The sequence below is a fragment of the Panicum virgatum genome, chromosome 5N (assembly GCF_016808335.1).
Source record: "Panicum virgatum strain AP13 chromosome 5N, P.virgatum_v5, whole genome shotgun sequence".
Taxonomy (NCBI): domain Eukaryota; kingdom Viridiplantae; phylum Streptophyta; class Magnoliopsida; order Poales; family Poaceae; genus Panicum; species Panicum virgatum.
In genome coordinates this window covers 53,982,920-53,993,221 of record NC_053149.1, presented here as the reverse complement: position 1 = coordinate 53,993,221, position 10,302 = coordinate 53,982,920, and the positions used below count along the sequence as shown (strand labels likewise).

At 49.1% G+C, this 10,302-nt stretch overlaps 1 protein-coding gene across 1 annotated transcript; it reads right to left on the bottom strand.

The window, feature by feature from the left end:
* Positions 1–3,092: 3,092 nt before the first annotated feature.
* LOC120674940 (actin cytoskeleton-regulatory complex protein pan-1-like) lies at positions 3,093–5,483 on the bottom strand. The gene is made up of 4 exons (XM_039956035.1): positions 4,819–5,483; positions 4,474–4,634; positions 4,058–4,375; positions 3,093–3,908 (listed from the first exon to the last, which is right to left on the bottom strand). Exons 1-4 carry the CDS (start codon positions 5,481–5,483, stop codon positions 3,304–3,306), a joined length of 1,749 nt encoding a protein of 582 aa, XP_039811969.1. The 3' UTR covers positions 3,093–3,303.
* Positions 5,484–10,302: the final 4,819 nt, after the last annotated feature.

Here is a 10,302-nt window from a genome sequence, read left to right as displayed (position 1 = left end):
GGTTTTTGTCGTGCAACAAATATACACAGCTCCGTCTTTTAATTTGGCACTTACCTATCATAAATAATAAATCATGGGCCCAGTTTAACCAATCACCTGCATATAACAAACCAGGCCTTGAACACGTCGAACTTAACTTCACGGAAATTTACCATCACCTTGCTCCAGTGACGACGCCTACAACTACAGTTGCCATGTCACAATTATATACGCACATTACATGCAGGCGCGGCGTTAGCGCGCCAACTTTCCTAGTAATCCATATTGCTCGAAGATTTGGAAGCCTGTCGGAGCCCCTGCTACTATGGTGGAATGAATATAAAATTGATCTACTTTTCTATACAAAAGTTATGGTGGAAACAACGACCATGTGAAATAGATTTGTTACGAATAGAAAATATGAGATTTCACAAGCTTTTGATCTTGAGACGATGAAACGAATCTAAAACTGCAAGTTATATTAGTTGACAATTGATTGCATAAGTCCTTCGTTCAGTTTTGATTCTTAGTTCTGGTTAGGGATCAACATGCTTACCTACGCTGATTGCAGAAGCCTCGGACCCTCGGTATGACGTGAGAACGGCCGTTGTTTGTTCCGGCCAGCGGAGTTGATGTGAGAACGGTTAGTGGTGCGCTTGTACGTGATATAGTTTTGGGAGAGTAGCAGTACAAAGCAGAGATAGGATCTTTTTTGGAAGGATGCTCTCTCTTTATATGTTTCATAGTTGCATTAGCTAATACCGAGCCTTGGAGATAAAGATTCTCTGTGATATTTAAATAATGAAGAGATCACAAAAAAAAAATCATTCGATCCCTTAGTCGGGGATCTCCCTTTTGCACGTTCAGCTCAGGTGCCTCCATCTGAAACATCTGATGGACGGCTCACCAACCTGTACGTACCCGTTCATATATGCTAGCTGCTACATGGTGGATCCAAAGGCTATTATGATTACATTATACGGATTGACGGCTGGATATGTTTTGTTTTTTATAGAATTTCTATGATTTATCTCATTTTCTAGGGTGTCCACATAGGATCATAGGTGGCTTCATGTAAAGACTTTTTATGATTTTCTCAATTTCTATGGTGTCCAACTAGGATCTTACGTAGCTTCACGTGGAGGCTTCAAAGGAGCCTCCAATTAGTAATAGTAAAATGTTATTATGGACATGTCACGGAAGACCGAGAAAGAGAGCGACGAAAGACCTTTTGTCAATTTTTTATTTTCTTAGTACTAATCAGCATTGTATTTACAGAAACATAAACCCCAGAACAAATAATTTATCTAAGTATACCTTTGTTTTCTAACCGTAAGTTGGACGAGAGTGCCAATTTCGTCAAAAGGGTGGACGAGAAACTAATTGGTCTAGCAGTACATCTCTTTTCCTCTGTATTAATATATGAACGGCAAAGCTCATGCCGGTTCCGTTTTGTCAACGAACCTGGGAGCCAAGGAAGAATTAGAATGTGAGTGAGCTGTAGGCAGTGATGCCTTTACTGACCATCTCGGCCGGATAGAGAACAAATGACGGAAAATTAGAATTTGATAGACCGGATTCCTCAGGTGTGTGTGTGTTTAAGAGAGAGAGGGAGACGAACTGAAAGACCTTTTGTCACGTGTGCATTGACGGGAAACGAACTACTACTAGTACTCAAAATCACAGCACGAATGCCGCATGCTCACAGCAAACACACCCGAGCGGGCGAGCTTTTCTTTTCGCCTTTCGAAAAAACATGTCTTGTTTTTCTTCAATTTTTTCTTTTCTTTCTTTCCTATCCTTTTTTCTGTGTCTTTTCTTCCCCCCTCCTTACCTTCCCCTCCGCGCTCTTCCTGGCCTCCTCCCCGGCGCCGGCCAACCCTCCCCTCCCTCCTCGGCGGAGCGGCGCAGGCCCGCGGCCAGTGCATCCGGGCGGATCTGGCGCACACGGCGGCGCGGCGTGGAGAGGCGCAAGGGCGGTGCAGGCGGCTCGGAGCGGCGGTCCGGCGGCGGTCCGGCGAGCACACCGGCGAACGCACAGAGATAGGACGAGCATGAGGATTGGGAGCTCGTCTGGCGCGGCGCAGGGCCTCGCGGAGGTGGCGCGGCGGCTCCGTGGCACGGCGCAGGGCCGCGCGGAGGCGGCCCGCAGCGTGCGGTGCAGTGGCGGAGCTGCCATGTATCATTGGGGTCCTCGGACCCCGATGAATTTTGCAAAAATGAGTGTAAGACACTGTTCACTAATGTATTTGACCCCGTTGTGCTAATAGAGCCGACCCCGGTGATTTGATCGGCTAGCTTCGCCTCTGGTGCGGTGGCGCGGCAGGCAAGCTGACGGGATCACGGGACAGCGCGAGGCGGGACTGCAGGCGGCGAGCGGCGGGACGGCGCGCACGCGTGGGGATGGTCGGATGGAGTCATGGAGAGAGAGAGAGGGAGAGAGAGAGAGGGAGAGAGAGAGAGACAGCTTCTGCAGCTGCTGCCCAAGCCAAAAGCTGCCTAGTCATTTCCAATCCAACCGTCTTTTCTCCTGCACTTGACGTCAGGCTTTCACTGAGGAGTTCGTTACATGCTACATGCTGATCCGGGGTCATCACCGAACCTTGCTGTGTATCCAAAGAGTTACAATACACACAAGAACTGTATCTCTGCCCCCAATGTATGGGCAGAGTTGTAGGTGCAGTATGTATTTCATCATCGAGTAGGATTGCGACCTTAAATTAAATCTATGGGTGTTCATTTCATTGTTTATTTGTAGCCTTGTGCATGTGTTTGAGCTTGTGTCTACTCGTCCTTTGTTGTGTCTCACAGTTCTTGTTGGCCAATTGTAGCTGTAGCTTTTAGTGCAGCTAAAACTTCGTGCTCCGCAAAGATTCTAGCCAGTGTTCTCTGGTCCAGCATAATTGATAGATTTGCGTGAAGTTTAACGCAAGCCACTAATCTTCCTATGTGCTTGATGTTTCTCCAAATCGACGCCATGGGCAATTGGGCATGTACCGGGTTCCGCTGCTGTCTTCTCTTCGTCGAGAAAACCTTTGCCAGCCTCCGCCTGTTTCGTGATGACCATTCCCGAGCGATGAATAACGTAACCACGTTTCAAAATTCCACGGTTAGGTTCGAAGAAACATGCACATTGTTTCAAAATTGAACATGAACACATCACACGCACGACGGCGCAGAGTACACCTCAGTCTCGCCCTATATGAGTTCACTACCAAGCCTGTTTATGGGGGCGGGGCACATGCAACCAGCATTAAGCAACCTATCCTCCGATTTCTACCAGCCAAGACAAGAAACTAACATTAGACGGACAACTACATCTACTCATACCGAAGAGGCCCTCGACGGCCGTGGCATGCGCGGAGGCGGCTGTACCGTGCCAACCCAAACCTGCTTCAGTGTCTCCTTCGTGCTGTCCCATCTTTGTTTCAGTCTCCCCTTGGTGCTTTCCCATCCTTGTTTCAGTCTCTGCGCCGTGGCAATCCAAGCTTGCTTCAGACGCAGCTTGGTCTTTTCCCAAGTAGCCTTGCCCCACTTCTTTGCTCCACCAAACCAATGTCTCACTTCCGGATCCCCCAGCACCCAAATCAACATCATCGAGGCGCCTGTAGCACAGCTGAAACCAATGCCCCACTTGTATCCAATTGGTTTTGACACAGCGATTGTTAGCAGAGCAACTGAGACGGTGGAGGTTGCTCGGGCCAGATTTGCTGAAACCCTCCTCATCCAATTGATGCCGACCGCGGTCGTCGAAGCCATCATGCCGATTCCGACGCCTCCGAGGGCCAACAGCATGAACACGGTGTAAACCGTCAGATGGGTATCCTTCCACTTCTTGATTTCCTCCCCACGCCCATGACTTGAAAGATTGTGGAGATGATCAGAACTGCCAGCAGGTTTATGTGATTGGACTCCCAGTTGAAGTATCTCTGAGAATGATGATAATCTAGTTAGAGGGTGAATTATGCCTTATATTAAGGATAGATCAGAAACAAACGAACTGCAACTGACATCGTTCGGTGCCGGAAGACCGTCTCGGAGTGCAGGAGGGGAGTGCGGTGGGCTTGGTCAGACGAACCTGGCGAGGGAGCAGGAGTAGACTCCGGCGCCTGCGACGCCAGCGGCGGCGGCGACGGCGAGGGAGGAGGAGCAGTGGTTTGCGGTGGACTGCCTCCACTTCCAGCAGCGGGTTGGGGGCTTTGTTCGGATGAACTTGGCGAGGGAGGAGTAGACGTCGGCGTCTGCGGTGGCGGCGAGGAAGCAGTGGGTTGAGGCGGAGAAGCACTTGCGACGCCGGCAGCTCCCACGGCTGCAGCTGCCGACAGAGAACGCCACCATGACGCCAGAGCAGCGAGCTGATGATGTCGGACCCCGCCCGCACCAGAAGAGCACCGACCTGAAGAGAGATTTGGAAAGCAGTCAGCATCAATTGGCTTGGGAAAGCAGTCAGCATCAATTGGCTCAGCGATCTCGCAGTACGGCAGTAGAACGTACCATATTTGGTGGCAGAGTTGGGGAGGGGGGCAGCGGCGAGGGGGGCACCGTCCGCAGCAATGCGCCGCTCAGGGAGATGCCTCTTCCCGGAGATGCCTCTTCCCGGAATCGCGGACGGGTGAGCGGGCGACGATGTCGCGGCACATCCCAAATCCGCCATTCTTCCAGAAGGGGTAGTGGGGTTTCCGCGCCCAGCCTGTGCGCTTCGAGTGGTGCGATGCCTTGGCCTCTCCAGCGCTTCGAGTGGTGCGATGCCTTGCCCTCTCCAGTGATCGCTGCGGGTGAGGAAGAGAGGAGGTGTGCGAGCGAGCGCGAGCGACTGATCGGCGCGGTCGTTCCGTCCACCTCCTCCTCAACGATTTCGAGGAAGGCATCTCCCTCAGCCTTGAGGCGGATGTAGCTGTCCTCCTTGAGGATGTTGCTGCCGAGCAATGCCGCCTCCCCTGGTGGACGAGCACGGATCCGGGTAGTGGCGCGGCCTCCTGGTGCAGGTCGACGAGGTTGGAGCCGAGCGGCGCCATCTCCCGGTCGTGCTTGACGAGGTTGACGCCGAGCAGCAGCCACATCTCCTCGTAATCCTCGTTCGACTCTTCCTCGACGATTTCGTAGCACCCCGTGCCCGCGATTTCGGAGCGTCGCTGCTTGACGAGTTTGCTCCGTAGCAACGCCGCCGCCGCGCGCTGGTGGATGAATTTCTCGACGAGGTGGGAGACGGGCGACGCCGCCTCCCCGTCGGCGACGAGCTCGGCGAGCGGCGCGACTCCGTCGAGAGCGACGAGGTTGGAGCCGGGTAACGCCGCCTCCCTGTCGTCGACGAGCTCGGCGAGCGGCGGACGAGCGACAGGCGCCGCCGGCTGGTCAAGCAGCATCGCGGACTTGGCCGCCGCCAGCAAAGCGCCCCCCACGGCACGGTAGGCGTCGGCGACCATCATGGTCGCGCCGCCCACACGGCTCCGGGTGTGCGGGTGGGGCGAGCATGTCAAGGGGCGGCGGCGGTGGCGGAGGGCCATGATGGCTGGGTGATACTGCAGGGCGTAGAGGACGCCTGGTTATATAGGAAGGGCTAGTTTGGATCACGCCAACGCCGACTGATCCGAGCCACGGGGTGTGTTTAGATGCCCAGAAACCTCCCCAAAATTCAAACTTTCCATCACATCCAAACATTAAATATAGCAAATAATTCATGCATAGAGTACTAAATGTTGATAAATAAAAAAACTAATTGCATAGTTTCGATGTACGTTGCGAGACGAATCTTTTGAGCCTAGTTAGGTCATGGTAGGATAATATTTACCACAAACAAATGAAAAATGCTATAGTGTGCTACAGTGTTCGATGTGACTTTTTCTCCCACTTTTCCGAGGATCTAAACACAGCCAGGTGATTCAAAATTTGAAGCCGGTCATCATGACATTACGAGTCGATTCCAAAATTTGAAACCGGTCATCATGACATTACGCCTGGTTACGAGCCAAAAGTGCATTTAAAGTTATTGCTATGTTACCAAAAGCAACATACTTAGTATCATTTTAAGTGAGATTCTAACCATAATTTATTGATCTTATGTAAATAAATGAAAGGTTTACACTTTTGTTTAGTTCTTTTGGCCAATTTTTTTTTGAACCCGAATCTTACTATTTCGGAGTCCTAAATAAAGTCTATTTACAAAATATTTTGCAGGGATGGATTATAAATCGCGACACGAATCTAATGAGTCTAATTAATCCATAATTAATTCATAATTAGCGGGTGGTTACTGTAGCATCAATGTTGCAAAATCATGAATTAAGTAGGCTCATTAGATTCGTCTCGCGATTTACAGCCTATTCATACAAAATTTTTTGTAAATAGACTTCACTTAGTACTCCATGCATGTGTCCAAACATTCGATGTGATGTTTTTGGGTGTAAAAACTTGGGATCCAAACATTCTAATTGACTATTGAACCATATTTTGAAGAAAAAAAATCAGAGTTTAAAAGAATTTATTTATATCTATTGACTTATTTTTAGATCATTCATAATTGACTAGGCATGCACATAGAATTAGAGATGAAATTAAACCCCGGTAGAAAGTTTGAGGATTAGATTGGTCAATTACATAGTTGAGAGATGAATTTGAGCCTAAGATAAAATTTGAGGGATCAAATCGGCTTTGCTTTTTGTTTCGAAAAATGCCTGATCTAGTTGGGTTGACGGTGGCGTTTTCAGGGGCTTTTTTATGGTAATCACGCGAGGACAAGAGAGAGGGGAAAAACAAACAAACAAAATCATGCAGCCGAGCTTCGAATTGTCAATCGTGCAGCTAACTCTAACCCACCGGGCAATTAGCCAGGCCGGCAGCTGCCAAGAGGGTCAGCTTAGCTTTAGCTGGGTTGCACGCGCGGTGGTCCCCTCCCCAGCAGACCGAACACGCGACTTTTTTTGTAATAAACGCATCGATTAGGACAAGAGCCGCGTTGTTCCGGCGCGCTCGTTTCGTTGACATCCTGCTTTTGCCTGACTTGAAAAGGCTATCAAAACCGAAAGCTACTGTGTCTGTATGTACTGTACTGCTGCCGTGCTGCGAGTTGGGCCTCGGCTTGTCCGGCCGGAAACCTGCATACCACTTACCACGTTGACTTGCCTAATGATGCTTTCAGGGTTCAGACAGTGGCAACAGCCAACCGTGCTAGTTTTTTGAAATTTAAATCGGCAAGAGTTATTATTAAAATATTAGATTAAAAAAGTTAAAACAAAATCCCAAGAATCACTATACCACAACCCCTCATCGCCCACACCATAAATGTCGGTATAAGCCTCTATACCGACGCAAGATCAGTCGGTATAGAGTTATACCGACCCCTGCTATAAGTCGTTTTAACTGGGGTCGGTATAAAGTTATACTGACCGACAACACTATACCGACCAATCGTTCGACGCGGTAGTTAAGTTATACCGACCGATGGTTCAACGCGATAGTTTTTGTGGATTTAAAAAAAAGGTGGGATCTGACCAGTTAGTACTCATTTCGTATTGAGCTTCAAAGGTTCATTCATCATATACACAAAGTAGGAGTCAACTTCAATAAACATACATCTTCCTAACATATGTCGTCCTTTTACATAACTCATAACATATTTGATCAAAATTTCACTACAGCTATAAGGGATGAGCTCACCATCTCATCTATTTCATCTAGAGAGACAAGATTACCCTCCAAAACCATTGTATGCCAAACATCCGGCAATAAATGTAAGTTCAGTATACAAGACAGTGCCATCAATGTATAATGTCTTGACATAGTCTGTTCATTGCTTGGTTTATATTTGCAGTTTTCTGCTAGTACTTTGTTTAAGATGACAAGGATAGTAAAATTCTAACTGACCTCATCTACTAACTTCTAAAGGCTACTTAGGAAGTCCATTTGGATTGCATAGATCGTAACATAGCAGAGGAGAAGAGAAAGGAGAACATACTGGTTCAGGCATTCAGGAAACCAATAAAGAAACACACCATTACACCATGTTTTGAGACTGAACTCACCTCTGTACACACAAGAGAAGACAGCAATGACCTTAAGCTTCAGACAGCAGCAAATTCTTAAACTCGTGACATGAACAAAGAGTCAAAGAGAATTAGATAGGTGCAGTTTAGCCACAGCATATGCATTCATGCACTCTACATGATTCTAGGATAATAGAGAGCCAAAATTACACCACATATGTTACATAAGAAAGAAGAAAAGAGCCCCTACCGCCTAGATCCACCAAAGAAAATGCATATGGCTAAACAAGCAGTATTATCCCAAAACCAGACATCGCAAGTTAAAACACTGTCATTTTCTTACCACTGAACTGCCAATTTAATGCAAAGGAACTTGTCAAGGTAGAGCACGAAGGAGATGAAAATTTATGTGAATCATATAAATATACCATCAAACTATTACCCATGTTCACATAAATTCAGGGAAGGACATGATTCAGTAAATTCAGGGAAGGAAAATGGAGCCTCATTCAGTAAGAGAGAGCTATTTTTCTCTGCTACTCAGCTTTTTTTTTTGAAACAAAATATAACCTCACTCAGTGAAAGATTGCAGCATCTGGATGGCAATGGCAACTGACTAGCTTACTAACTAATAAGAATGATCAATGTATTGATTGGGATTTGGAGGAGAATGAGCTCACCAGTCACCAATAAGGAGAGGAAACGCCGAGCCCCGGCGGGCGGCGGCGCATCGATCTGAGGAGAGGCAGCAACTGCCTGAAAGCGTTGATTGCGCTGCGTCGATCTGGGGAGGAGCAGCGAGCCGGCGCCCGGCGGCGCTGCGTCGATCTCGGGAGGAGCGGCGAGCCAGCGCCCGGCTGCGCCGCGTCGATCTGGGGAGGAGCAGCGAGCCGGCGCTGCGTCGATCTGGGGAGGAGCAGCGAGCCGGCTCCCGGCGGCGCTGTGTCGATCTGGGGAGGAGCGACGGTGGCGCGTGGAACGGAGTGGGAGGTGCAGCGGCTGGGAGACGGAGGAATGGTGGTCGATGAGCAAGTCTTGAACTAGAGTTTCACGTTTATCTGTGAAGGAGTGGTAACTGGGCTGGGTCTTGAAAATTTTCCTACCCGCGCCGAGTGGACTGTAAAAAGGCCCATGAGTTTTGCCGACTAACGATGAGACGTACCAAGTGACTAATACCAACTGATTTTCAGAAGATGAAAATAAACATGTATACCGACTGATAGTCCCTCGGGGAATTGTGAATCACCGGCTGATGGTCGGTTACAGTCTTTTACCGACTGATGGTTTATCGGTGATAACGGATTTTTACCAACCCATGTGCGACGCTAATTTGGTGTTGTGGTATAGTGAATGGTTTTGGATAAGGATACAAGCATGGAGAGATTGACGTCGAACTGGCTGCAGGTTGTAGTTTAACTTCGAAAGATGCTCCAGAAATTCGTGATTCTTTTGGCAAACGGGGCCCAGCAACTATCCTGTGGCTCCGATTTGGCGGACGGTAACCATGCTCTCCACAACAAGGGCCGGGCCCGGCCCCGTGCCATTGGTGGGCAGTATGCACGTGAACCTTCCATCAGAAAAGGCGTCACTGTTCCTGGGCGATCTCAGCCTGTGGAGAGCAAGTGCATCAAGGACTGCAGGATCAGCCTAGTCCTCGCAGCAGTCGGCGATGACCGCGGCAGCCTGCCCGTCCTCGCCTTTCTCCTCATACGCGTGGATGAAGTGTGGATTGCCATGAAAGGCGGCACCACGATCTAGCCACCTACAAGATCGCCGAGAAATCCAAGGCCCCGTTCACTTCTCAAAAAGTTTGCTACAGTAACCGTCACGTCGAATTTTCGGACACATGTATAGAGCATTAAATGTAGTTGAAAAAAATAATTAATTACACAGTCTAACCGATTAGCACGAGATGAATTTTTTAAATCTAATTAGTTCATAATTAGATATTATTTGTCAAGTAACAATGAACTGTGCTACAATAACTTTTCATCCCAAAATTGCGAACTGAACAGGGCCCAAGTTGTACAAGGACTGCAAAGCGAAGTCCGATCCGGCCAAGGAAGTTGGCACTCCCCGTCTTCCCGGTCGACTTGCGTCCGACGTGCATATAGCTCCCGGATGCTGGGACCTGGGAGCCAGTCGAAGAGGTAGAACTGTCCGAGCTCGGACTTGATCGAGCACCGGAGCGGCATCTCCGGCACGACGACGTAATTCTCCGTGACGGCGAACTAGTGCAGCCACCCCGGCGTGGGCCGCCCTCGGCAATCGACTCGTCCCACCACCTTCCTCTCGCTGCTCCCGGCCGCCATCCTCACGAGACGGTGGCCTGGCCGGACAAGGG